Source organism: Fonsecaea pedrosoi, assembly GCF_000835455.1.
Source record: "Fonsecaea pedrosoi CBS 271.37 unplaced genomic scaffold supercont1.8, whole genome shotgun sequence".
Classification (NCBI taxonomy): domain Eukaryota; kingdom Fungi; phylum Ascomycota; class Eurotiomycetes; order Chaetothyriales; family Herpotrichiellaceae; genus Fonsecaea; species Fonsecaea pedrosoi.
In genome coordinates, this window is record NW_013550608.1 from 204,864 (window position 1) to 231,203 (window position 26,340).

General features: G+C 51.7%; 12 protein-coding genes across 12 annotated transcripts; 7 read left to right on the forward strand and 5 right to left on the reverse strand.

Moving 5' to 3' along the window:
- Positions 1–238: 238 nt before the first annotated feature.
- On the forward strand, positions 239–2,263 carry Z517_11379 (uncharacterized protein; the record flags this gene model as incomplete). Its single annotated transcript, XM_013422963.1, has 6 exons — positions 239–914; positions 973–1,095; positions 1,122–1,219; positions 1,278–1,408; positions 1,472–1,749; positions 1,827–2,263. 6 exons carry the CDS (start codon positions 239–241, stop codon positions 2,261–2,263), a joined length of 1,743 nt encoding a protein of 580 aa, XP_013278417.1.
- Positions 2,264–2,867: 604 nt separating this feature from the next.
- On the reverse strand, positions 2,868–4,301 carry Z517_11380 (uncharacterized protein; the record flags this gene model as incomplete). The annotated part of the gene is made up of 1 exon (XM_013422964.1): positions 2,868–4,301. The coding sequence occupies one exon, from the start codon at positions 4,299–4,301 to the stop codon at positions 2,868–2,870; it is 1,434 nt and encodes a 477-aa protein (XP_013278418.1).
- A 923-nt stretch (positions 4,302–5,224) lies between these two features.
- Positions 5,225–6,190, reverse strand: Z517_11381 (uncharacterized protein; the record flags this gene model as incomplete). Its single annotated transcript, XM_013422965.1, has 1 exon — positions 5,225–6,190. One exon carries the CDS (start codon positions 6,188–6,190, stop codon positions 5,225–5,227), a length of 966 nt encoding a protein of 321 aa, XP_013278419.1.
- Positions 6,191–6,727: 537 nt separating this feature from the next.
- Positions 6,728–7,414, forward strand: Z517_11382 (uncharacterized protein; the record flags this gene model as incomplete). The annotated part of the gene is made up of 1 exon (XM_013422966.1): positions 6,728–7,414. The coding sequence occupies one exon, from the start codon at positions 6,728–6,730 to the stop codon at positions 7,412–7,414; it is 687 nt and encodes a 228-aa protein (XP_013278420.1).
- A 469-nt stretch (positions 7,415–7,883) lies between these two features.
- Z517_11383 (uncharacterized protein) lies at positions 7,884–9,477 on the reverse strand (the record flags this gene model as incomplete). Its single annotated transcript, XM_013422967.1, has 3 exons — positions 7,884–8,905; positions 8,965–9,385; positions 9,439–9,477. The coding sequence occupies 3 exons, from the start codon at positions 9,475–9,477 to the stop codon at positions 7,884–7,886; spliced, it is 1,482 nt and encodes a 493-aa protein (XP_013278421.1).
- A 1,073-nt stretch (positions 9,478–10,550) lies between these two features.
- Positions 10,551–12,193, forward strand: Z517_11384 (uncharacterized protein; the record flags this gene model as incomplete). Its single annotated transcript, XM_013422968.1, has 2 exons — positions 10,551–10,863; positions 10,920–12,193. 2 exons carry the CDS (start codon positions 10,551–10,553, stop codon positions 12,191–12,193), a joined length of 1,587 nt encoding a protein of 528 aa, XP_013278422.1.
- A 799-nt stretch (positions 12,194–12,992) lies between these two features.
- Z517_11385 (uncharacterized protein) lies at positions 12,993–14,588 on the forward strand (the record flags this gene model as incomplete). Its single annotated transcript, XM_013422969.1, has 2 exons — positions 12,993–14,310; positions 14,413–14,588. The coding sequence occupies 2 exons, from the start codon at positions 12,993–12,995 to the stop codon at positions 14,586–14,588; spliced, it is 1,494 nt and encodes a 497-aa protein (XP_013278423.1).
- Positions 14,589–17,040: 2,452 nt separating this feature from the next.
- Positions 17,041–18,795, forward strand: Z517_11386 (glutamate decarboxylase; the record flags this gene model as incomplete). Its single annotated transcript, XM_013422970.1, has 4 exons — positions 17,041–17,312; positions 17,372–17,399; positions 17,459–18,624; positions 18,681–18,795. The coding sequence occupies 4 exons, from the start codon at positions 17,041–17,043 to the stop codon at positions 18,793–18,795; spliced, it is 1,581 nt and encodes a 526-aa protein (XP_013278424.1).
- A 650-nt stretch (positions 18,796–19,445) lies between these two features.
- On the forward strand, positions 19,446–19,962 carry Z517_11387 (uncharacterized protein; the record flags this gene model as incomplete). The annotated part of the gene is made up of 3 exons (XM_013422971.1): positions 19,446–19,571; positions 19,714–19,763; positions 19,833–19,962. 3 exons carry the CDS (start codon positions 19,446–19,448, stop codon positions 19,960–19,962), a joined length of 306 nt encoding a protein of 101 aa, XP_013278425.1.
- Positions 19,963–20,102: 140 nt separating this feature from the next.
- Z517_11388 (uncharacterized protein) lies at positions 20,103–21,116 on the reverse strand (the record flags this gene model as incomplete). Its single annotated transcript, XM_013422972.1, has 1 exon — positions 20,103–21,116. The coding sequence occupies one exon, from the start codon at positions 21,114–21,116 to the stop codon at positions 20,103–20,105; it is 1,014 nt and encodes a 337-aa protein (XP_013278426.1).
- Positions 21,117–21,837: 721 nt separating this feature from the next.
- Positions 21,838–23,220, forward strand: Z517_11389 (uncharacterized protein; the record flags this gene model as incomplete). Its single annotated transcript, XM_013422973.1, has 1 exon — positions 21,838–23,220. The coding sequence occupies one exon, from the start codon at positions 21,838–21,840 to the stop codon at positions 23,218–23,220; it is 1,383 nt and encodes a 460-aa protein (XP_013278427.1).
- A 1,752-nt stretch (positions 23,221–24,972) lies between these two features.
- Z517_11390 (uncharacterized protein) lies at positions 24,973–26,109 on the reverse strand (the record flags this gene model as incomplete). The annotated part of the gene is made up of 1 exon (XM_013422974.1): positions 24,973–26,109. One exon carries the CDS (start codon positions 26,107–26,109, stop codon positions 24,973–24,975), a length of 1,137 nt encoding a protein of 378 aa, XP_013278428.1.
- Between the last annotated feature and the right edge of the window lie 231 nt (positions 26,110–26,340).

Genomic DNA, 26,340 nt, shown 5'->3' on the forward strand with positions numbered 1-26,340 from the left:
AGTCTCGGAGCTGGGACCCCAGCAATCATCACACCAGTGGTGGTCAGAGAGTTTGATACGAGGCAATCTAGAACCTCAAGTTACTATGTATACTGACATTCAAAGTGAGACTGGGTAAGTCCTTGAGATGAGTGCACGATCAAAACTGGACAGCACGCCTCTCCAAAGACTATCAAAGCTGTTCGACTTCTTCGACACCCAAAAAAGACAAAGACAATCCGCAGAAGAAAGCGAAGCCATGGGAAGCATTAGTATCGATAAAGAAGTGAATGGTCCGCCGACCGAGCGAGACTCGTACCAGATCGAGGAATATCCGCTGGGTGAGGCCAGATCACTCAAAGTCATCTGCATTGGAGCAGGCGCGACGGGATTGAATCTCGTCTATCGAGCTCGAAGGCATCTTAAGAACATCGATCTCACGGTGTACGAAAAGAATTCTTCGATAGGAGGCACGTGGTTCGAGAATGTCTATCCTGGTTGTGCGTGCGACATCCCTTCTCACATTTATCAATTCTTGTGGGCACTGAACCCGGACTGGAGTTCTTTCTACGTCACTGGACCGGAGATCTTCAAGTACTTTACTGAAGTAGCCGAGCGGTACCAGCTCCACCAAAACATCAAGACACAACACGTCGTCACGAGGGCAGAGTGGTGCGAAGAGGACGGTATCTGGAATGTGACCGTCATCGACCAGACCACGGGACAAGAAATCCAAGACTCGTGCCACTTCTTGGTCAATGGAGCTGGATTTCTGAACCACTGGCAGTGGCCTGACATTCCGGGGCTTCAGTCGTTCAAGGGAACCCTTCTCCATTCGGCACATTGGGATCAAAGTGTCGCGTTGTCAGGAAAACGGATTGCAGTCATAGGGAACGGCTCTTCAGGCATCCAGCTTGTGACCGCTTTACAACCGCGTGAGTTTTAGCAGCTCTGCTGGACTTACAAAAAGAAATCGCTGACGTTCACTGCTAGTTGCCGAGCATCTGACCAATTTCATACGAAACCCGACGTGGATCTCCACGTCCTATGCTCAGGCCTTTGCTGGTCCTAATGGAGCCAACTTCTCTTGTACGAGTCTTTCAGCTCTTCTGGACAGTAGTCCAAAAAGCTAACGTGGACAGATTCCCAACAGCAAAAAGAAGAGTTCCGCAAAGACCCTGCAAAGTTCTTGCAGTATCGCAAAGCTATTGAAACAGACATGAACAGCAATTTCGCGTTTGTATGTGACGTCAAGCACAATATGACCTGGGTTTCGAAACTGACTGGAAGATGAACAGTCTCTCAAAGACTCCCCCCAACAAGCTCTAGCCGTGGATGGAATCACGAAAATGATGAAGGCTCGACTGGGTTCTCGCAGTGAAGATCTATCGGATGTACTTATCCCTACTGAATTCGGCTTTGGCTGCAGGTGAGGAATACCGTTTGGAGAGGTGCGCGCCCGCTATTGTTTGAATCTCTAACGATAATCCAGGCGACCAACCCCAGGAACGGGATATTTGGAAGCGCTCACGGCTCCCAATGTCACGGTCGAATATGATTCGATTGGGGAGGTAGTTGAGAATGGCATCAGACTAAAGAATGGCACTGTCCTGGAGTTCGACGCAGTCATCTGTGCGACGGGCTTTGAGACGTCGTGGCGCCCACGCTTTCCTATTATCGGGCGCGACGGCATCGATCTGCGCAAGCAATGGAAAGACCGGCCCAAGAGTTATCTGTCGTGCACGGTGGCAAACTTTCCCAACTACTTTGGTAAGTACTGCTCGTGGGAGCCATATGAGCTCTTCTACTGTTATATTCGAGCTATCCATGTTAACGAATTCGTTCAGTTTTCCTCGGCCCTAATTCTCCACTGAGCCACGGCTCGGCATTGCCCAGTATAGAGCACTTGACCAAGTATCTCTTCCAGCTGATCTACAAGGTCCAGACCCAGAATTACAAGGCGGTTGAGCCGCTGGAAGAGGCAGTCGACGACTTTATCGAGCACGCTGACAAGTTCATGGAGCGGACTGTGTGGGCAGGGAAATGTCGTTCGTGGATGAAGGGTGGGAAGAAAGACAGTCCTCCACTCACACACCCCGGCAGTCGATTACACTGGTTCCAAATGCTGCAAGAGCCGCGCTGGGAGGACTACAAGTGGACTCGGCGTTCCCGCAACCGATTTGCATACCTGGGCAACGGGTGGTGTACGATGGATGAGGAAGGCAAGGACAAGGCTTGGTATATGGATGATCCGGACCAAGGTTTCGAGCGTCTCATTTACTAGAGATCGATTGAGTGATGGGTTGAACTGATGTCGCATCGTCGTGTTGAATGGTCTCAAAAGTGTGGTGCACGTACATTCTTGTCCACGACCATTATTAGAGAGAAGCTAGTGAACTGGGGCGAGGCTCTTGGCCAGAGGCATCAACTCGTACGGCGGTAGGCATGATGTTGGGGGTAAAGACTATCGCACAGTAACAATAAAACAGCATCGAAGATCCTGATCAGATAGATTCCATTGCTTGATTGATTGATTTCTTGTCTGTTGTTGAGAACTGATCCTCTTAAAGGATCTCTGAGAAAGGAACTCTCGGATCTAGTGTCCGAGATCCAGCCAATCAGGAGGCAGGAGTGTCATCCTGTACATCATACAGGCAGATTCCACCAATCACGTTCCAGTCTGTAGACTCTCCCATTACACTAAATTGTTATGTGCTATGTGCTATGTGCTATGTGCTATGTGTCGGCATTGCGACTCTATGGATGTGTTGCGAAGCTAGATTGGACGTTGGTAGAAGGTCCAAATGTCTGCTCTTGATTGTTCACCTACTTGCCCGCAAGTCTAGAGACCAAAGGCTTGTTCTTCCTATTCACTCTCTCAAGTCAAATCATTTACGGCCGTTAGCCAACTCATGCCAGCGCAGCTGGTCTTTATGTAGGTGGACAAACTCGGCTATAGCATCCACGTATCTCTGAGCATCTTCCGGAGTGACTTGTAAATGCAAAGGTGTGTAGCCACGAGTGGCAATATAGATATTCTTGGAAAGCATATGGTGATAGTAAAGCGCTTGCCAGAAGGCAGCGTCTGGCCCAGAAAACCGCACGTTCAGCATGCTTCCACGACCTGTGATGAACATCAACGGGAGGTCGGGCGACGCTTGTGTTCTGTCACAGTCCATTTGAAACAGGGAATCGTGATCAAGGCTGTCGATCTCGATCACGTCCGCCGATGATTTCGAGATCATGGGCGGATACACCTTGTCGTCAATTAGAATCTGTTGGACTTTGGCCTTGATGTCTCGACCGAGCTGATTGAGACGATCAACTTCGGCGGCGTTGTAGATATCAAGTCCCACCATGCCAGCTGACATGGTAAGCACATTGTTGTTGTAGGTTCCTGGATGGAACAGATTGTTTTTTGACGGGTCGAATCGTTCCATGATATCCTTCCGACCTCCAAAGGCACCAAAAGTCATGCCGCCACCAACGTACTTGCCCAAGGTGACGATATCACCTTTGATCCCTATGCTTGCACTGTACCCCGACACGCCGAGGCGTGAAGACATGACCTCGTCAAGAACCAAGAGTGCGCCGGTCACGTCACAGAGTTGACGCAGGTATTGCATAAATGTATCCGTTGCAGGCCTGCATCCTCCAGATCCTTGGACTGGTTCGACCAAAACGGCAGCCAGGTTATTGCCACCGACTTTCTCGACAATCGTCTTTGTCTCGCTTATATTGTTATACGGTGCGAACACGAACTCGTGTGGCAGGTTCATGGGCGCCGCCGTAGAACCTTTCATCAGTGTCATCGGAAATACCAAAGTGCTGCCATGGTATCCGCCGCTGAAAACCAGGATCTTTCGTCTCGAGGTGATTGCGACGGCGGCGTTCAGAGCGGTAGTGTTGGCCTCAGTTCCGGAGTTCGTGAAGCGGACCATCTCAATTCCTGCCGGCCCAAATCGTTGACACACTTTGGCGGCAAACTTCTTCTCCAGAAGCGTGTTTCCGCCAAAATTCCACCCGCCCAACAAAGCTTTTCGGACCGCTTCAGCGATACGCGGTTCCGAATGACCAAAGATCCCCGCGCTGAACTCCCCCAGAAGATCCGTATACACGTCGCCGTCAATCGACGTTAGTGTATTCTTGCTTCCTTGGACCCAGGTGATAGGAAATGGCTCGGCGTGTAGCACCGTTCTAGTATTGCCACCGGGAAGATTTTGGTGAGCATCCCGATGGGCTTTCAAAGATTGCGGATTCTTGGCTGTGAACTGTTCATGAGCCTTCTTCAAAGCATCTGCCGCATATGAGGAGTGACCCATGACCATCAGGAAGTTGTTTCACTTTGTTCGAGTCAAGGATTTGAACATGGGGTGAATCAATTCCACAGTAACGTAGGCTCGGATTACGTCCTGTTCTCACGACAAAGGATCCCGAGTGGTGATTATGCAGTCTCGGCAGAGATTTCTCTCTTTTTTAAAATAGCGACACATCTCTTCGGCGATCTGGACGTCTGACGAGGGGACAGGGTACCCGCTCACGGAGTCCCATGTGTTGTCAATCCGACGGCACTTAGAGAGCAAGACCATTGAAGTTTCTCCGGGATCGAGTTGGGCCTCGGTTCCGTGAGTCGCTCCTCTCCTCAAGAATCCATTATCAAGAGGAATCAAATCCCCCCGTTCCGCGGACTGCATCCCTGAAGAGCAAGGCTGGCGTTTTGACGAACCCTAGTGGGTCCGCCGCTGGGACTGTGACCGGAATCTCCGACGAACCTCTCTCCAAACCATCCACAGAGTGTACCCTCTACCCTCTCTGGCCCTTCTCCGTGCTCGGTTCTCCAAAGTTGGATTACGCGGTACGCACTTCTGTGGGAAGCCCACAAGGGTCTTACACGGAGAAAGTGGTTGTAGCCAAGGCTGCCGTATAGCCACGAGAGCACTCAACCACATGTGAAGATGGTAGGATGAAGCTATGATGAGCTAGTGACCGAGGGCAAATCAAGCCGTCGTGGTAATAAGGCGTGAGCTCTCTTCTCCAGACACAAAGTCCCGCCTGAGCCAAAAATGTAGTCTTTGTCCAATTTGTGATACAGATTTACCGGAGTTTCCCACGTCCCCACGGCTTCTACTTTCTGGACTCAGTGTTTTCTTAGCCAAACGGACCCGGCCCGGCAGCCAGCAGATGGACATGAAATCCTATCTTTGGACTACACACCTAAATATCTATCACTCAATCTTGACGCCTGCTATCGTCCACCTCTAACCTTGCGATCACCACACCCTGCGTCCATCAAGCCTAGATAGCGACCGATATCATCGGCGTTGCGGGACCAGAGACCGGGACTACCCTGGGGCCACTGACTTCGGAACCCCAGAATCTTTTGCACCCTTTCCGGCAGGGATCTGGCCAGTTCTAGAGGCACGGTATGAGAAAAAGCTTCTTCCGGGGTGAAGGCACTTGTGACCATGACACAAGCAATGACTCTTCGCAAGTAATCCTTGGTCTGATTGCAGCCGCCTCCGTGAGCGATTTTGCCGCCGATGATCAAGCAGTCGCCTTTTTCCAGCTCGACAGCAACTGCCTGGCTTTCGTCGCCCACGTTATGGTCCGCGGCCGAATAGTCCCACTTGTGGCTGCCGGGAATGGCTCGAGTGGCACCATTTTCCACCGTGGTCTGGTTGGTTGCCATGAGGAAGTTAAGCATCAATTCAGGCGCGTCTTTGCCCAGCATGAACGACGGCCACCAGTTCCCGAAATCGCGGTGCAACTTCTGTAGAGGATTACCGGGCCCGATCTCCATCATGGTGGCGGTGCTCATCCAGTAGTCACCCACTTGCTTCCTGAGGACTTCATCCGAAATTCCGTGCATGAGATCGTCGTTGATCACTTCTTCTCTCCACGTCTTGCTGAGTTGTAATAGATCCGTCAGCCTTTTGGTGTGATGACCCAAAAAGTCCTTTATGTCTTGGTTCAAATCGACCAGTTGACCGGACGGAATCAGAGCCTCGAGATGCGGATCCAGCTCTTCGTTGATACGATCCGCTTGGCCTGTAGACAAGAATTGTTTGATCACAACAGCGCCATCATCTTGGATAATGCGACCGATTTCAGACACCGGTGTTGTCCGCGCTACTCGCTGAATACCGATGTCTGTTAGGGCTTGGGATCGGGATTGGCAACCGACGACACGGAGGACCTGAGTTGTAGACATTCGAGGTCAGTGAAATGATGATACACAATGGTAGAGTTAGAGGGTTACAAAGAGGTCTTCTCGTTGGTTGGAATAACTTGGGCCAACCGAAAAAGTCACTTGGATGTTCCAAGTCCCAAATGCCTCGTGTTGAAATATATATCTTACATCATCAGTGAGGTCCATGACCTGCTGCGCCTCTCCCAAAAAGAGGGCAGATAGTAGGCGCTCCTTGAGCGGAGCAGAGTTGGAAAAGCAAATTGCGAACCACCAAATCCTAATTTTCTGTGGCGAACTCGTACTAAGTGCCTATCAAACTGGGTGGGTGCGGAAAGTCCGAAAGTCATGTTCCTCTCTTCGTTCTCAGTCAAGATTTAGCCAGAGGAAGCAAGCTCTACTTGAAAGGTCGCTCAACCACTCATATTGTCAAATACACTCGTCATGCTGGAATTGGTCTGAGGATCTCAGTCTCGAATCGCTGCGGGATCATCGAACCACAATTATTTAGTGTTGGCATATCCTATTGCTGTCAGTTCTCGAACAACCCCCATCTTGGCCATGTCTTCACTTAAAATCGAAGCCGTTAATCGAGACAGGGACTCAGACCCTCTCACCTTGACTGTGACGCCGGGAAAAGATGTGGTCGGAGTTCCGTTCAACCCCAAAGTCAGACCCTGGCAATTCGCATCTCCGTTGTCCAAAGTAGCAGTGAGAGCAGCCGACTTCAAAAGCGCGCGGGCGACTTTCAGGTGGCCGTCATTGTCGACGACGTGCGAATGCGATCAGGTTGGAATGCTGTTTGTTCGACCTCTGTCTGGTTTGCCAAACCCCGATGCCGAACACCCTAGCGATGCAGAGTCAGCACCTTACTACATCAAATACGGCCTGGAGGTCATTGGAGGGAAACCAATAATCGCTGTGGCGGGATCTAATCATCAACTAGACTGGTCGACATGGCCAACGACACCGAAACATCTCGAGTCGCTCACTATCGAATTTTTGCGATATGGCTCTGGCCTCTTGGCCCGAGTGATTCCCCCAGCCGACGACTCTGGTGCTCGGAAGCAAGAGCCCTCTACAATCCGGCTCTTCACCTGGCCGTTTGCGAATCTCCAAGATTCAGACGCGGATATCTGGATATGCATCTACGCTTCCCGACCGGACACCAACAACACCACCACCGAGGGGTTTTCGGCCACCTTCGAAGACTTCCAGGTTGAGACGGTTCAAGGCAGTCGACTGTAGGACAGCTAAATCCATATAATTTTTCTCTATCTCCAGTCAGGTGCCAGACGCATACCAGAGCCTGGGGTTGAGCGGAGAGCAAAACAAAGGAGGTGCAGAGAGCGTAAAGGTAAAATAACAAGAATCTAAAGTCAATGAATACCCTCTGGGAAATTCAGCTCTATTGTTTCTGTAGTCGATATATCCTACCTGTAGATTTTGCCTCTTAGCTTGGAGCGATAAATCTGTAAACGTGAGGGCCCGTCATACAAATGGAAGCAAAGAACGAATTCCCTTACCAGCCTCGAATCCAAAAACATGCCTGTACCATTCTTATTCTGCAAAGTCACCACAGAATGCAACGGTTCTAATAAATTTTATTTTGTGTACGGCCCTTGTAAGCTTTGATCGGCCACCCTTACACCATATAATGCCTAAACGACCAAAGTTGTTACACAGAATTTCACAACTGGGCTGCTGGGTTGTGAAGCTAAAGCTTTGGGGTTTGTTCCGGTCCCGGAAACCTTTCTGACCCTAGGGTAGGTCGGTGCCGGAGAGCAGCTTCGACCTTGAACCCGCCGGGCTTGAGCTGCTGGAAAACTCGGTCCGGGTCATATTTGTCAATCATCTTGGATAGGTATTTGACACTGCTCTCGCCGTAGCTCCCGACCACATCCTGGAATGTCCCGGCGTAGTTTGCAAACAGGAACGGGTGGTAGAGCCCACGACGGATCGCCTCGTCCTTGATCTTGCCGAGTATGGTACTCTGCATGTCCAGCACGGCTTGATCGTACTGGGACTCTGCAGTGCTGAATGCCAACATGATAGTTACCAGATGCCCGTCGTCCCTCTTCAAGTTGTACATGTTTTCCTCGGGCTTGGGGGAGCGAGGAACGGCGTGAAACTCTAGGCATCCATAGGCCCAGCCCTTTGCTGCTCGAGATGCCTCGACGTACAGATCGTACGTGTACCGCATGAGCTCCACGTCCAGCCCGATGGTCAACGTGGAACAGTTGTGACGAAGGCCGTGACCGCCTTGGAGATCGGCAATGTCTGCCGCCAGCGCCGAGTAGTCCGTCAGCCCAATAGGAGATTCCAGAGTGGGCACTTTGAGCAGGGCATGAAACATGGGGAGATTCGGCGTCGGTTGCGAATACACCAGGTATTGTCGAATGATAACTTCTTCCCCGTTAGTGTCGAAGATGACTATCGTGTGGCCCTTGGGGTCGGCGTCCAACTTGGGGATAAAGTCGGCGTACGCTTCGATCGCTTCCTGGGCGCAATTAGGGTCAACCAGAGTACGACCTCCCCACATACCACGGTAAGGGTAGATGTTGAGAGTGTAGGACGTGATGACGCCGAAATTGGACCCGCCGCCCCTTAGAGCTCGAAAGAGCTCCGGCTCGCTGTTCGGGCTTGCGGTGACTAGCTCTCCCGAGGCGAGTACGACCTCGAAAGCTCGAACGTTGTCGATGCCCCAGCCGTGTTCGGCAGCGTAGAACGAAATACCTCCTGTGAGGCGCAAGAGTCAGCTTTACAGGTCTGGAAAGTCGTCGGGGGGAATCACGTACCACCGACAAGAAATCCACCGACCCCAACATCTGCAGATCTTCCGCCAACGGCGGTGTAGCCCTGCTTCTCAAGCTCGCCATAGATCCGTCTCCACGTATTGCCTGCCCCGACCTGCGCGGTGCTGCTGGTTCGATCGATTGTGATTGTGTTTAGCTTCGACAGATCGATCTGGACGCCATCCGGCACGCACGACGCACCCGAAACATGGGCGTGTCCTCCGCTCCTGACGCCGAACGGGCATTGCGCCTGGACACAGAGCGAAACAGCGCGCGCAACTTCCGCTGCGCTGCGAGGTTGGAAGAAACACCGCGGCGCAATCTCTTTCAGCATCTCGGACCAGTAGCTTCGTTGGTTAGCTATGTATGAAGGCTGGCCTGGCGTGAAGATCTGCTCAGGATATTCTTGAGCGAGTTCGGAGACCTGGCGTTACAGGTTAGTGGTGTAAAAGCCATTAATGCACAATGATCACACACCACATGGTCCGTGGTGCTGGATATGCCTATGCTTCCCATATCGAAAAGTGATTCGCCGGTTGACAGGTAGTGATGCCTCTTGTGTCAAGTGCAAGTGCGATCCTCAGAGCAAGACCAAGTACGCATAAGATAGAGTACAGGAGCAGTACAATAGAGTGCTAGTCAAGGAGTTCTTCTGGTACCAGACCACAGGATCAACAATTTATGGATATGGGCATTGAAGAAATCACGGAGACGGGCATGTGTGACCCCATCGCAGCTAGGTTGGCAGCTTTCCATGAGAGGCGGGTCTTTTCATCGGGGTCTGGTCCGGCCGATTGGTTTTCGCCATAACAGTCGGTCGAGGGCTGGCGATATGCCCGGAAATTCCGAATGACCCTCCGTTGAGATTGAGCTTCTTCCACGCCTCTCGGAGCGGGCTCAGATGCTTGTACAGGGACCGTCTGCAACCTCTACCCGTACGACATGGGGAACTTGCCACCTGACCCCCGGATTGAGGACGGGGTAGCTTCGTAATTGGTACTTCCCCAGAAATTCCCTGGGTCTCACCAATGGCTTGCGAGGACTGTTGCACCTGCTACAGCGAGTAGTGTCTGGGCGAATAACAACATGGCTTTAGGTGGACTTGACCATTCTAACGTCCATGCTCGCAAAGACTCTCGCAAAAACTACTCTTCAATTTGACCGACGACCTCTAATCTTGATAGAGACCTGGATTGATAAACCTGGAAAGACCGAGATAAAATAAGCTCCACCTTGATTGCCGTATCTTCCCCGTACTTGCGGGGATATAAGGCCATATACGTCCCGAGATAAGCCACGCTAGCACTATTTAGGCCACATCTAACCAATAATCGCTCTTTGAGTGGATCCTGCTTGCGAAGAGCAAAGTAAGGTCTCTGGAGGTGCCCAGGCGCTTCTCACGGACTGGACCTCACAGTCGAAGGGAGCACTAGAACCCCCATTCACGTCTCCAGCAAGATATAAACCGATTCAATGTCAGGTGGTGGCAACCCTTCAGAACCTTTCTCTATCCCTGGAGAAGCGAGAAGAAATCCCCTGCACATTTCTGCCATTGTTTTTGTCGCTGTGCCCTTGTCAAGTTGCGAAACATGTCAGACACCACAAAACACTATTCCGCTGAGGACATCACAGGTGATCCCCTCGAGTCCATCAGCACTGACAAGTCTGTCGAACAGCATGCCGTCACCAAGCTTGACGAGGAACGATTCAGTCTGTGGAGCGTGTTGGGCGTCCAGTACACCCTCGGCTGCGCTCCATTGGCCATCGCCGGGTATATGCAATTCACCCTGGGCGTCGGAGGCAGCCCCTACTTTTTCTGGTGTTTTATCGTGGCCGCGGTCGGTCAGGGCATCGTCGTGATGACCTTTGCCGAGTTGTCGTCTGCATATCCCCATGTTGCAGGTGAGTGGATTGTGCGTCAGGGGCTCAGATCTCTCGTTTTCTGACCGAGATTCAAGGTCAAACGTATTGGACAGCCATTCTGGCTCCACCCAAGTACCGCCGTTTCCTCACCTACCTCAACGGAATAATGACCTTGTGGGGGTGGAACTTCGCCGTCGCGGGTGGCTATTTTCTAAGCACGCAGTTCATCCTCGGGACCGCCAGCATCCTCAATAGCAACTATGTTCCCCAGCACTACCAGAGCTTTTTGATGTCCATTGCCATGTTCTTCATCGCTATCGCCATGAACACCTGGCTCATCAAATTTTATCCGGCCGTCACCAAATTCTTTGTCGTCGCCATCAACGTGGCTGTCGTCTACATCATCGTTGCGATCCTCGCCAAAGCGCAGCCAAAGGCTGACGCAAAAACGGTCTTCATTGATGTCATCAACAACACCGGCTGGGGCTCGGACGGTCTCGTCTTCTGTCTTGGGATGTTGCCCACGCTGGTTGCTCTGTGTCTTCCCGACGGCGCGACGCATTTGACCGAAGAGCTGCCCAACCCTCAACGACGCGTGCCACAAATCATGATCGGATCGTTCCTCCTCTCATTCTTGGGGGCCTTCGTCATGATCATCGTCCTCCTGTTCTGCACCGTCAACCCCGCGGGTCTCCTGGAGCCTTTGGGAGGCCAGCCGATTTTCCAAATCTGCTGGGATGCGTGGAACAACACGGGTTTCCTGGTCACCATCGGCATCATCTTTTCCGCCTCCTTCGTCCAGGGCTGCAACTCCTGCCTGACCGGCGAGAGCCGTATTGCCTGGTCCTTTGCCAAGTCTGGCGGTCTCCCTTGGGGCTCATGGCTGACCAAAGTCGACGACAAGACGCTCGTCCCTGTCAACTCGGTCCTGGCGTGCGCGGTAGTGGCCCTCGCATTCGACTTCCTCGAGTTTGCCCCCGCGTATGTTCTGAATGCCATTTACGGATCTGCCGGCATCTGTTTCGGAATCTCATACGGCCTGCCAGTCGTGTTACTGGTGCTTCAGGATCGAGACCGTCTGCCCGCCAATCGATACATCAACCTCGGCCGCGCGGGTCTCATCCTCAACATCCTCATGATCGGCTGGATCTGTTTCGAGGTTGTCTTCCTGAGCTTTCCCCTGAATTACCCCGTCACCACTGACAATATGAACTGGGCTTCGGTAGTTGCCATTGGCTGTTTGGTACTTTCTATCGGTAACTGGTTCATTGTGAAAGACAAGTACTGCGTTCCGGAAGCGTTGGCCTTTGAGATTGTGCCACATGGGTCTTCTCATCACCATCATCACCACCACGAGGACAATGCTTAGAGGATGTGAGACGGACTACGCTATCATTGTTGCATATCTACCTTTCTGGTTAGTGAAAACTGAACCTCTTTTCGACCATATCGGCGAGATTCTGGGCTGGTGGTAGTGTGAATGCCAAGTTCAGATCATGTCGCCGGCTGCGCCGAGACGTAAATACTACATAGGGAAAATGTTCGAAGAGAAGATCTGAATTAATGGGTGATTTATGTTTTCTTCAGCAGCATTGCGAAGGACAGCCTACTTAAGATCCATTTGCAGCTGCAAACCTAGTCACTAACAGTTCTCTGTGCGACATCAGATGTGTGTCACGATGTCCCTCCCTCGCTTTCCGTACGGACTTTGAACAAGATGCGACGGGATGCGTTTGCACTGTATGGGCAAACATCAACTCACCAGGCCGATCGCAGTCCTATTCCCGTGTCTGGAACGGATTTTGTGGCACCTTGCAGTCAGTAGTGTCTTGTATTGCATCATTTATCTGCCGAAGTAGAGCTGTATGCCTTCTTTGGCCTGGACAGCACCTGCTTCGACCGCCGACATTGGTTCGGAGTTACAAGGCTGGGCAGGATGCAATCTCGGCACAACCCCGGATGAAATCGGAAACTCCGTCGTTCCATCGCTGTTGTCCATCTACTCGCTATCACACTCGGGTCAGTCTTGCTGAGAAGACTCGGCCTTGTCCGCAAGGGGACCACACTTGCTGAAGGGATTTCTGGCTTCTTGTGACATCCACCACATCATGTGCTGACAATGTAAAATTGGTGAATTTGCAGCCATTGCCGCACGACATTCTACAGCCATGTCTCTTTCCGCAAAGGGACATGTTCGTGTCCAGGAATTGAACCAACATTCCTCAGACCAAGATGGCTGGATTGCCCTCGACGGCACGGTTTGGGACTTTTCACATTTTGCCGCTCAGCATCCAGGCGGCGCAGAAATCATCCTCCAACACCTAGGCAAGGACGGCAGCGAATTATACAATGAAATCCACAGTCCGGCGCTCGTACAGCGGCATTTTGGGGAGCAGAGAAGAGTAGGGGAGCTCGAGACGGCCGACTCTGCCACGACGACGAAAGAGGGTGTGAACAAGCAGCAGCAGCAGACTATCTCGCTGCCTCCGCTAGAGTCAATTACCAGTCTCCACCAGTTCGAGGCGGCCACGTCGCCAGCATTCACGAGAAAAGCACTGCTGTACCTTACGGGCGCTACCGAGGATGGGATCACAGAGCGAGAGAACCGAAAAGTGTACAGTCGGGTGATGTTCCGTCCGCGTCTCTTGCGAGGGGTTGGGAGCGTGGATACGAGTACGCAACTCCTCGGTCTCACGCTTTCATGCCCTATAATGGTGGCACCTACATCCTCGAACCGGCTCTTTCACCGCGATGGCGAAGTTGCGATTGCTCGTGCATCCAAACGTTTTGGCGTCCCTCCTATTGCACCGACTATGGGATCGTTTTCGCTTGCCGAAATATCTGAAGCTCTCGGCTCTGGTCATCCTTTCTTCTTTCAGTTATACGCCAATCGCGACCGTGGCGAACTGACTCGTACCTTGGACATAGCACGTCGACTTGGAGCTCGAGCTATCATGGTGACGTCCGACTCGCCCGTGCTGAGCAAGAGAGAATCTGCAAAGGGGTCCTCGACCTTGATCTTGAGCACCAGTGACGACGAGTCAGAGGCCCAGAAAGCAGGGCTAGGTTTGGAAGTGGTTCGTCAAGTTGCACCTCCGCCCGTGAACAACGTGATCGACCCCGACCTCAACTGGGCGAGTGTCCAATGGATTGCGCGTCACACGGGGCTCCCAATCTTTGTCAAAGGCATTCAGCGAGCGGAAGACGCCAAAATAGCGGCGGAAATCGGTTGTGCGGGCATCTATCTCTCGAATCATGGAGGCCGGGCCCTGGACACGACACCGTCCGCAATTCTCGTGCTTCTCGAGATTCAAAAGACCTGTCCCGAGGTTTTGACCAAGATGGAGGTCATCGTCGATGGTGGCGTTCGACGAGGAACGGATGTCTTGAAAGCCATCTGCCTCGGTGCTCGCGCTGTTTGTGTAGGGCGCCCTTGTCTGTACGCTCTGGCATATGGTGAAAACGGTGTTCTTCGAGCTCTAGAAAGTAAGTGATCGATCCCTGCTGGCGTTTCTCATCATAAAGTACTGGGAATCTTACGACGAATTTGGTCTTGATTGGCGTCATACTGACTTTTGGCTTCCGCAGTTCTCAAGGAGGAGTTGACGATCGCGATGCAATTGTTGGGCATCACCAGTCTCGACCAAGCGAATCCAGGGTTTCTCAATACTTCTCGGCTGGAGAAGTTGTTGCCGTCCATCATATTGGAGAACTCAGATATAACGAGCCCGCGACAGTACTTCCAACCAACTCCGAAGCTATAGCTGCCTCGGCGACTGGCAACTTCATCTCGCTGCCGTTCGACGATAGGTGTGGATCAAGCCGAATCAACCTCCGGCTCAGGCAGATACAACCCGTTTGCATCTGCACTGAGGGATTCCTGCACTCCTATTCAGATCCAATAGCCTAACCAGGTTATTCTTGTGTCTTTCCGCTGTCTCCTCTTTCGATCATTCCGGACTGCATGTGCGGCCGATGGCACATTGTCACACGAAACCCTATTTGTAGCTCCCTGGCCTCGGCTGGCCGCAAGGACCGGTTGGCAAGGATTGGGAAGTAAAATTAGGGAAACGGCAATTGTGCAGGAATTCCTTTGATGGGGGCTTTCGGAGTTGATTGCTACGCATCGTGAACGTAAGTCAATCCGATGTTCAAGGCGAAATGCTGTAACCTCGTATTGTGAATGTGTCTATACCTCCATCCTGATGTGACACACCTATCATCTTAGCTGAGCATCACGGAACTATACCATCTACGGCCGCGCGCGTAATCCTCTAACCCGCTCGAGTATTTTCGTCTTTATCGAAGGGGAGAGTATATAAGAGGCGCGATCAAGAGTGATACTTCGTGGCACGAGTTAGCCAGACTATAAGTAGGGAACGGAGTCGTACGTGGACGAGACTACCGAGTATTTCGATTGAAGAGTATCAGCCTTCGTTAACTATTAGTTTATACCTCGGTTGATGGCGTAAGTGCTTTTCATAGAACTCACTAGCCAAACCATTTTATCTTTCCGAGTACGTAATGCTCTTTTGATGGTTTCCCGCATATATTGATGGACTCATAAAGATACCGACTCAAGCCTCGCAAAGCCGCACATTCCGTCGGCTCGTCAGGTGGCCTAGCGAAGAAAAAGATATCTCCTCATGCAAAGCCGTCGCCAGGTGATATTTGCGGTGTTTACCATTCGCTTAGGCCTGTTTTCGCTGGACTCGGGATGCTGTCCGGGGAGCCAATCGAGGACGACCGAAGGGCGTTGAAGGTGATTTGAGGATTGTAGCAATCTGTGTGAAAGGGTCGGCTGAACCCTGTGAGCTCGCTGTGGAGAAGAGCTCACAAATACAAGGCCTAATAGTCGACGAGTTTATCAGTTTACACTTTTGGATATTTTGCCACGGGCAGCGCAGCCTGCACCACCAGCACCGTCGGCACTTCTCCACGTTTGACTTTCCACTGCCAAGTTCCATCATCTTGGTTCAATTTCCTCCACCACGAGCTTGGCTGAATGATGTCCGTTTAACGATCCCAATAATGAGCGGAGCCAAACGGGGCGGAGGATGTCGGAAAGGCTGGTTTGGGTAGAAGAAGCCATGGCATGAGGGTGTATGGGGCAGATATTGACCGGCCCGGTATGGTTCTACCTAATGGGGTGGGAAGTTTCGTAACGACTATGCCACCCATATGTGCGACTGTACCACTTGATTAGCTATTATGCCACGCACATTAAATCGATGACCACTTGAACAGCCTCCGACCTTATTGGCCGATCACATTGAGCGCCTCGGTGTTCAAAACATGGCAAAATTGGAGGGGCGGGAGGATGAACAGGCCATGGTGCCAGAGATCAAGCGAGGCACCTGGATCGGAAGGAAGTCGCTAGGAGCTACTGCATCTGAGCAAGGGTCGAGGAGGGATGAACAACCAAGCAATGTCAAGCTCGCTAGGTCCCGTGGGTGTAGCTGTGGTCGAGGATGATCTTTGGGTATCATTAGGCCTGATTGATTGTCCTGTGGAAAAAGAGGGGCGCAGGAGGAAGAGGAGGAGGAGGGCACGAGTGGTGTGTATCTCATGAGCGAGCGCTCCCAATTTTCTGGCAGCACCTGAAATGTGGTGGCACCGCAGACACCTAATTGGGCTCCATTAAGGACTTAGTCAGGTAGCCTAACTACCTAGGTACAAAGCTCGGTCAGTACCTGGGCGTGCTGAGCTTGTTGGCTCGCTGTCCCCGCCTTGTACGCGTTTCTTCAACTCCACCCCACTGTGCACACCACCTTTTCCATCCAATTGTCACCCAAATTGTAGGAACTTGCTCTCATCATCCCATCCGTCTCTCAGTCATCTGCAGAGACGACCCGAACTTCCCTGGAGCTACCAGAGCTTCGTCATGCCCTGACGACAGTTCAGGAATGCGATGAGAGCCTGAGCTTCCTGCTCATCCAATCATCGAACCTGTCACTTCTTGTTTCTTGCACCTCAGCTGCGTTGTCGACCCCAGCTGCCAGAACGAAATCCTGCACGGCTTGACTGTCTCTTTCGCTCGTCAATCCTCGATTATCTTTTCTTCTTCCTCACCGCTTTGCCTACTGTCGAACGGTATATTGCGAGTTATAACCACGACAGTTTTCCTTTCCTCCCAATACTCTCCATTTTTTCCTCATCTCCATATTACATCTTTCCTTCGAGACTTTGTTCCTCTCAGAGAAACTAGAAATCAACATGGTTCACCTAGCCCAAGTGACGAGTGATCCTAATAAAGGCCACCGTAGTGAATTCGGACCCCCAAAACGTCGGGCTTCAGTGGTTCCTGGCCTCGAGCACATCTCTCTCGAACCTCCCGGGGAAGATGAGTTCTCCACTTCTGTTTACGGTTCCCGCTTTGCTGCGGAGGATCTCCCCTCCGACGAGATCCCTGAGAAGGAGATGCCAAAAGAGATCGCATATCGTATGATCAAAGATGAGCTTAGTCTTGACGGCAACCCTATGTTGAAGTGAGTTGTTGAACAGCCACGGAGCTCCAAGGTTGAAGTTGACAAGACTCTGTCACTAGCTTGGCCAGCTTTGTCACAACATTCATGGTACGTTTCCAGATGCCACGTTATGTAAACTTGAGCGCTGACTTACCGTCTGTAATCAGGAAGATGAAGCCGAGAAGCTCATGACCGATGCCTTTTCCAAGAACTTCATTGACTACGAGGAATACCCCCAGTCGGCCGAGATTCAAAACCGGTGTGTCAACATGATTGCACGTCTCTTCAACGCCCCCGAGACTGAAGGCGGGAAGAACGCAATGGGAACCTCCACAATCGGGTCAAGCGAGGCCATCATGCTGGCTGTCCTTGCCATGAAGAAGAGGTGGGCAAACAAGCGTAAAGCCGAAGGGAAGGATTTCTCAAGACCCAACCTGGTCATGAACAGCGCTGTCCAGGTGTGCTGGGAAAAGGCGGCTCGGTACTTTGACGTTGAGGAGAAATACGTGTACTGTACCGAGGACCGCTATGTCATTGACCCAGAAGAGGCTGTCAACCTGATCGACGAGAATACGATCGGCATTTGTACGATTCTCGGGCTGACCTATACTGGCGAGTACGAGGACACCCAGATGATCAACGACCTGCTCGTGGAGAGAGACATTGACTGCCCGATTCACGTGGATGCAGCATCCGGCGGCTTTGTCGCTCCATTCGTCAATCCCAACCTGGTCTGGGACTTCCGCCTGGAGAAGGTTGTCAGCATCAATGTCTCCGGTCACAAATATGGTTTGGTCTACCCTGGTGTCGGTTGGGTTGTCTGGAGATCACCCGAGTACTTGCCCAAAGAACTCGTCTTCAACATCAACTATCTCGGCGCCGACCAGGCTTCTTTTACCTTGAACTTCAGCAAAGGAGCTAGCCACGTCATTGGCCAGTACTATCAAATGATCCGACTTGGCAAGAGAGGTTATCGTAGTATCATGCTCAATCTAACACGCACCTCAGACTATTTGGCTGCTCAGCTCAGAGCCCTAGGGTTCATCATCATGTCCCCTGGTGGAGGCCGATCCCTTCCCGTGGTTGCATTCCGTCTCGACCCGGACAATGAGCAGATGTTTGACGAATTTGCCATTGCCCACCAGCTTCGAGAACGTGGATGGATTATTCCTGCCTACACAATGGCCCCTCACAGCGAGAGCCTCAAACTGATGCGTGTTGTGGTCCGCGAAGACTTCAGCAAGCAGCGCTGCGATGCCCTGGTCACCGATATTAAGATGGCACTGCAAGTGCTTGGAGAGATGGACAAGAAGACCATGGAGCGTTACCAAGAGTACGTTGTACCCTCTAACTTCGTTCTGCCTTTCCAGGTATCCTGACCATTGGCAGACACGTGAAGAAGCATCACACCAAGACTGGAAGAAACGGTCGCAATGTCGCGGCTTACAAAGACGAGAATCACTCTCTGCAGGGCAAACATGGGAAGACGCATGCTATCTGCTAGTTGATTTCTTAGGCCAATCTTCCGTACCCCTGGAGAAGAATGTGCCTGGACAAATCAACTCTCTCTCTCTCTCTCTCTTTGGGGTGGAGAAAACAGCGGCGAGATGATTTCATGATTGGATAAAGACCTAAAAAATGTCATAGTGAAAGTGTGCGGCACCACATCTGGGATCTTGCCAACTAGGAGCCAAATGTCGATGCACGCCTTTAAAAGTCCCTGCGAACCATTTGTTGTAAGCTGCATCTCGTGCTTTGAGTCGCTTTGAAATTGTCAACATCGGCCAGCCAGTTGAGAGTTGGCGTTACCAGTTTTGGTAACAAAACATTAACGTGGCCATTGATTGGTCGATGATCAACGAGGGCGGCACAGTCTTCCATCCACCGTAGAGCATGTGATGACGCTTCCTTCAATATTGCCATTGTATGATCTCGTCGGTGACGAGGAGCCAGACTTGATCGCAGTCAATGACGCAATGTCATCATTCTGTGTCACCGGCTGTCTCCATACTGCCACCATCTAATGCCCATCTTACTAGACCTGACTTCTTTCATCTACCAAATTTTTACACTCCTGATACAGCGATCGCAAATCGTGGAAACTGTTGACTACTTGCTTTTCTCTACCCCTGACAGCTTAGCCTACGAGCAAAGATGACGCCCAACATCACCAAGGGTCAGACCGACACCTCCAAGTTCATGGGACAAGGACCCACGTCCAAGGAGGAACATCCACACAATAACCCCGTCATGCAGTACAATCCTGCCCCGGGTGCTAAGGTGAGTCAATGATAAAAAGAGGTGGAACTGTGGCTGGACGCTTTTCCCGCGTCGTTTGACCCGATGCTTCCCTCTCTCCTGTTCCTCCCAAGTCCGGAGTCTTCAATTGCTGTACTGACAGTGCCATTTCTATTTGCTATAGGCCCCGATGCTGAGCGCTGAGGGTTCGGTCGGCAAGCAATTCACGGCAGAGTGAGTGAACCACGCTGGGTTCGCAGCCTCTCGAGCGATGCAAACCTCTAACATTTGACAAAAATCCAGTGGTGCGATTGGTGGCACAGCACAAAAGATTGGAGGTCCGTTGGATCAGAATGGAATGGTTGGGGGCATGTTCAAGGAAGACGGCGCGATTGGCGGGACTGTGAACAAGATGGCCGGTGGGAAATCATAAATTGCAAACGACAAAGCGAGAATCGACGACGCGGGAATGTTCGAGGTTATCTGTGTAAATATATCTGGCGTCAAAGGTGTATAGACTCAGAGAATGGTAGTGCCGATGGCATGCCTCCAGTGTCGCCTGGCACGGCAGCTTCATGGGAAATAAACCATGCCATGAGCGCCCTGACACAAATTTGAGGATTTGCTCCGCTCCGTGTCCACCACAAGCTCCTTGAGAACCTCCATTCCTGACATCTTGATCACGGACACTGTCCCAGCGAGGATATTCGCGGTGAATCCGAGCTCGCCATCTGCAGAAGCACGCAGAGTTAATGGCATGCCCCCTATCTTGGTCGCGCCAACCAGGGTCAGTGAGTCAGGATCATACACTGCCAGCCTGCCCTCTATGGCCGAGCCATCAGGAGACAGATACTCGCCCACAAAAATCTTTCCGTTTCCTGTAACATATGTTGACTGGGCCGGGTAGTCCAATGGAATCCTGGAAACGATCTTGTCCGTCGCAGTGTCGATGACCAGAACTTCGGGGTTCTCTTGAGCCTTGCCCAACTGAGTGCCGGGTGTTGGAAAGTAGGCGTGTTTACCGTCAAGGGAGATGGAACACTCCTCTGTTCCCCTAGGCGTCTCGATCCTGCCAATCATCTGTTGGTTCTCCAAGTCAAGGACCGAGATGAAAGGCGCTGTTTTGTTACAGGTGAAGGCCTTTTTGCCGTCAGGGGTCACCACGAACCAATGCGTCTTGGTCGAGCTCCCGACTTGTTTGATGACTTTGCGAGTTTCGAGGTTGATCCCAACTATTCCTCCGCTCGATCCGGTTTCGTGCTCCTCATAGCTGTACCACAGGATGTCTCTCTCTGCGTCAAGAACTAGACCATGAGGACCAAGTGCCGGCTTTGTTTCAATAACACCGATCACCTCTTTCTTGTCCGGGTCAATAACCGAGATCTGGTGGCCATTGTCTCCGTGAGACCAGAAGTGTCCATGATGGTAGGCGTGGCTGCAGTACATGACCTTTCGCTTGCCATCAAACACCAGCTCATGCGGTTCTGGGATGAGGTTCGGCATGTATGCAGTCCTCTCGCCCGACCTAAGGTCGAAAAAACTGATCGAACTGCCAGATTGGCTAACAACAGCCAACGTTCCGGACATGATGCGAATCGATTTGATGGACAAAGGGTCAAAATCTTACAAAAGTGAGGTAGAGCTCAAAGGTCTGTCTGACAGGAGGCTCTGGAGCCATGCTGCCCGTCATTTATATAGGTAAGACTTGCACTGGTATTGTGTTCCCATCTGATCCATGCTCCAGCATTGTTACTTCGGCCGAAGCGGTGTCACCTCGCGTGTATCGCTTTGGGGGGAAATCCTCGCAGGATCGTCCAGGTACTATCTCCGATTCGTCGCTTCTCGGCCGAACCATTCTATAGCAGAGTAGGAGCAATGCATCCAGTATGGCTTGGTGAGATGAGAGTCTTCTGTGTCGTGCGAGGGTGCGAAGCTAGGTAGACTTGACGTCCATTGAGGAACGAACGCAGGTTTTAAGATTAAGGCGGCGAGGCATTCCAAGAAAGAATTTCCCGCTTCATGACTCCACGAGAGTAAAAGCGGCAACTGATCTCTTATTGGCGGAGTTGAGGATCTGCTGCTTCCTCGCCCAACTCATTCCGTTAATCCCTCCCCACCATTTCTATTTCAATGTACGGAAGCACTGTACGAGGTATGCGCTCTGTCTCAACCACCACCACCCCGACAGCCATTGCTGCTGGCCGCCATCTGGTCAGGAGTTGGACTACCGCCGCCCCGTCTTCACCACTGCCCAGTGTGCCCTCAATGTCTCTGCCCCTACCTATCCCGACTAGATACCCTTGAAGCCATGGCGGGATATAAAGAAGGCCAAAGACTCGTCCTCCTCGACCTCCCAGATGAGGTCCTCGCAGAAATTGTCGAGTGGCTACCAACGCATCATATCAAGGGCAACGCAGTCAAGGCTTTTCGCGCGACATGCAGTGAGGCATTCCGTGTATGTGATCCTCTCTGGTGGAGACATCTCTCGATCCATTGTCTCTCGAAATGCAGCCGAATCAAGGAATTTCTGAGTCGCCATCCGCGCCGGTATCTCTATGTCCGGTTTCTGGAATTTGGGCCGGACTACCGAGATTTGGTAGAAACGGATAGCTTCCTCCAAGAGTTGGCAGAGATTGCCTCGCTATGCCCCAACCTGGAACATTTGTGCATCCAGCAATGCAATACCCTGGCAATTTTGGCCCTCAGGAACCAGGTCATGGGATGGGAAACAGAACTGGCTTCTCAGTTCGGATCGTTCAATTTCGACAAGCTGCGATACTGCTATGCCACGCTTTGGCTCTTGCAACCCAGACTACAACGGCCATTGATTCTACCTCTGCTGGGTGCGCAGCGACTTATCGACCTGACTCTCGAATGCTCCGATCTTCGTCAACTCGGACTGGATTCCATTCCCATGCACTCCACAGCTCTTGAGAGGCTCAAGCTTTCCATGTGTCGGCTCGACCAGCCCACCCTCGCCGCCATTCTTGGTATTCCTCGCTCGCTGGCTACGTTTGAAATCACTCCGCAGGTTCATCACAACTACGATCGTTCCACTGAAGTAGAAGGTTATCGCCTCCTTCTGCAAGCTGTCGAGCTCCTCATCCGCTTTCAGCCAAATCTAATATCTCTTGGACTGACATTCCGGGACGGTTCGAGGTTCGAGTCTGGGGTATTGAATGATTCATTCGACTTTTCCCGGTTGAGCTCGCTAAAAAAGCTCACCATCCACGCAACGAACACCAGTGCCTTCAGACCGTATAGACAGGGCCTTGTGGCCGATTTCTTGTGGTGCCCGATGAATGCCCTCGATAAGCTGCCTGCTAGCCTCAAGGACATATTTCTCGTGTCTGAGACCGAAGACATCGACCTGGATGGGTTATCGGAAGCCTTGCTCAAACAGCGCACCGCGGGGAAGAGCCTTCCTGCATCACTGCGGCTATATTGTGATGTAGAGATGGTCCACGAACAGATCTTCACAGAGATGGAGCAGCCTGAAGAGGATACAAGTCCTCGAGCCATCGACATTCTCATGATGCAGCTTTCGTTTGTTCAGGTCAAGTATTCGAAGCAATGGGCCGTGATTGACCGAGATGGAAGAGTTCCGCGTGTTTACAACTACCTCGAATCGCTAGAAGCGAACAAAACAGCCGACGGCGTCAGCGTCAAACGATCCCTAGAACAATCCTAACTCGTTTGAGCTGGAAGCGCGCGCTCTGATAGAACCGACGGATTTTTTAATCCATCGCCTTGGTTGACTTTCCCAGGTGCCACATGAGATGAACAGTTTGGGCACGGCTGCACTAGATGTGTGATAGGCCACGAGGGTGGTCAAGTTATCGCCATCACGAACGCAGAGTTTTATGACCTTGGTGAAAACACTGGCGCTCAAAACGAAGTGGATGGCAAAGTCGCATTCGGAATCGATATACTTAAGCCGGACTGCTACGAACGAACTGCTACGAACAAATCATGGGGGGTTTCTGTCGACACAAAAACAGTCTCTTTGGGCACACCCTGCAGCACTTTCAGGTCGAAACACATTCTTCTTCTTATATGGGTATTGTCGGTGACCAAGGAGAATGTCATCCTAGCCTGACGATTGTTAGAATCTGGCTTGCTCGGTGCTGGGAAGAGGCAGGGTGCATCTCGAGCGGGACTTCAAACAACAGGATGATCGGGAAAAGCCGCAGCCAGGGGCTTTATGATGATAGCACCAATAGCAATAATGATATTCATGATTAATGGTAGATATATGCCCTCTCCTTTGGGGAACAAGGGGAAAAGTGCTTCGAATTAGCCATCTCGGTATGTTCTCGATAAGTGTAAATCTATCATCCTCGTCTTTGTTGTTTGGTAAAGTAGTCACTCAGCACGGAGGATTTCAACGGCGTAAAAGAATCTATCGTGTATATTTGCTGATTCGTTTTCTCCCAGGCTTTCTTCCCTATGAAATCTTTTCTCCCTGTGGCGTTAGTCTCCAGCTCTCCAGCTCTCCAGCTCTCCAGCTCTCCAGATCGATATGTGGTATGTACAGCGTAGAAATAGAACGGGGCAACCAGGGGGGTATGGGTAACGTGTGAGGATCCATGTAGCCTCTCGGCCTATCTAGGGTCTCACGCCTCTGCGGAGAAAACCTCCGTGACGAACGAGTATCTCGCGAGTATCAAGTGAGAGGATCTGTCTTTTGCACCAAAAGAACATACAGTACGACGCTAGCGGTTTCGCAGGCTCTATTGGATGCAGAGAATATCTAATATTAGCCTTTCTGACCCCTTTTTTAAAAGTAGGATATATATGAACAAGGTTAAGAGCTGGTGTCTAGACCGGACGAAGGGCTAACAGGGGGAAGAGCACAGGGGGGGGAGAGACATCGGACCCTGCATTGTTTAGTGCTGAGAGACTTTGCGCGAAAGTTCAAAAACTGTGTGTGAACCTTTTTGTGCGGCATATGCAAGGGGAGGGAGGAGGTATGGGGTGCAGGGGCGACCAGGGGGGAAAGAGAACATGGCGAATCACCAGCACACCATGTCGTTATCGTCTCGACTCTTGTCGGGTAGACGCGGTAGGGGTGCAGTAGGAGGGGTCTTGTGGAATTTCTGCACAGCCACACCATGAAGCATATGCACGTTGTCGATCACTTCTCCATGGCGGCGGGGCGGCGACTGTTCTCGACCTTCCTCTGGATCGCGGTATGCTTTGGACGGGGTTTGTCGACATCGATCACTTGACTCACGGTAGTTGGAAGAGAGTCCCTGTGCTTGATGTGAGAAGCGTACCGCCAGCCGAAACCGGCAGGGATTGTACTTGTGAATTTTCCCTTTCTTCACCTTTTGTCACATATCTCATATCTGCCTCACCGTTGCACGCGGAAAGCTGCCGTTTTGTAGCCATCCCAAACGCCCTCCATACCAACTCTTGCTACTCTCCTAGCGCACGCCACTCAATACGATCGCGGTGGCCCAACCCCGGGCGCTGAGAGTAGCACCTTTGTCAACAGTCGTTCCAACGCTTCAGTACTCGCTTTTAAGTCTAGGGCGGCTTTGTCCTCCTCAGTGACGTCGAGGCCACGTGTCTCCAGCACCCTACTCCTACGCAGCCATTGATTTGTGTCCGTTAAGACTCTTGATATTGACATGTTCACGTCGGACACCGTCTCCTTGTCGTCCTCCACAATAGTCTCCCACAGGGACACAAAGAATGGCTCCATCATCTCCGAAGGAGTCTTGGTGCGAAGGTTGATGTTGTACAATCTGATATCGGCGACTCTTTGATTCAGTCGCAGCTCTCGATTCTGGAGGAAGAGGTGTACATGCTCTAGCTTGATTTGAATTTCTTCCGAAAGCGGGCGACTCCTGGTCGACGAGCGCAGCGTGTTGATGAGTTGTTTGTAGCGTGTGAGATTTCGAGACGCCTGGTCAGCCAGGGCCTTGACAGTCTTCAGATCGAGTTCGGTCGGCGTCGCTGGGGGCGGAGATGGGGATCGCGGGTTGGGTCGAGGAGAAGTGTTGTAGCCTTGTGGTCTCGAATAGGAGTATGAAGAACGGTGATTGGACTGGCCCTCGCGAGGCTGGTGGCGTGAAGCATCCTCTGGCCTTGATGTGCTTGAAGCCCTCGGCCTTGGGTCACTGTCGTTTGTGGAGCGGGCGGACGACCCATAATAGCTGTTGTATGCGGAACCTGCCGCAGAGTCACGATAGTCGTTCCAGGAATTGGCGTTGGGTCTTGTCTTGGGGCTATATCCTGGGTGAGCAGATTGTCGACCGGGCGGTGAGTCGTGGTGACGGAAGCCGCTATGGGATTGATCCCGGGGAGTCTGGGCTCTTGATCCTGTCTGATCTTTCCCATGGCGTTGAGGGTTTTGTGTCTTCTGGTTAGCTGTGTTGTGGCACTTTCGGTCATACTTTGCACGAGTGGTAGGATCTCTAAGGACTTCCCATGCTGTCTGGATTTGGATAAAAGTCTCCTGGGATCCTCCTTTATCAGGGTGAGCTTGGAGAACTAGTTTGTTGTAAGATGCTTTGATCTGTTGGTACGTAGCGTCACAAGAGACACCAAGCACTGAGTAATGGTTCACCATTTTGATTCACCGTAGAACTGATGGGTGTTTGTCGACAGTGATGGAACGGTGAAGCACAAAAGATGGCTGTGACAAAATACAAAACTTTTTATCTTCTAGTGACTTTGGGCTTGTAGTGGGTGTGGCAGTATAGTGAGAGCGAAAGGAATGGCTGAATTCACCAGTCCCAATTCTTACATGGGAATCTATTGACCAGACCTTAAGTGAATGGGAGTTCAAAGAACACCATGA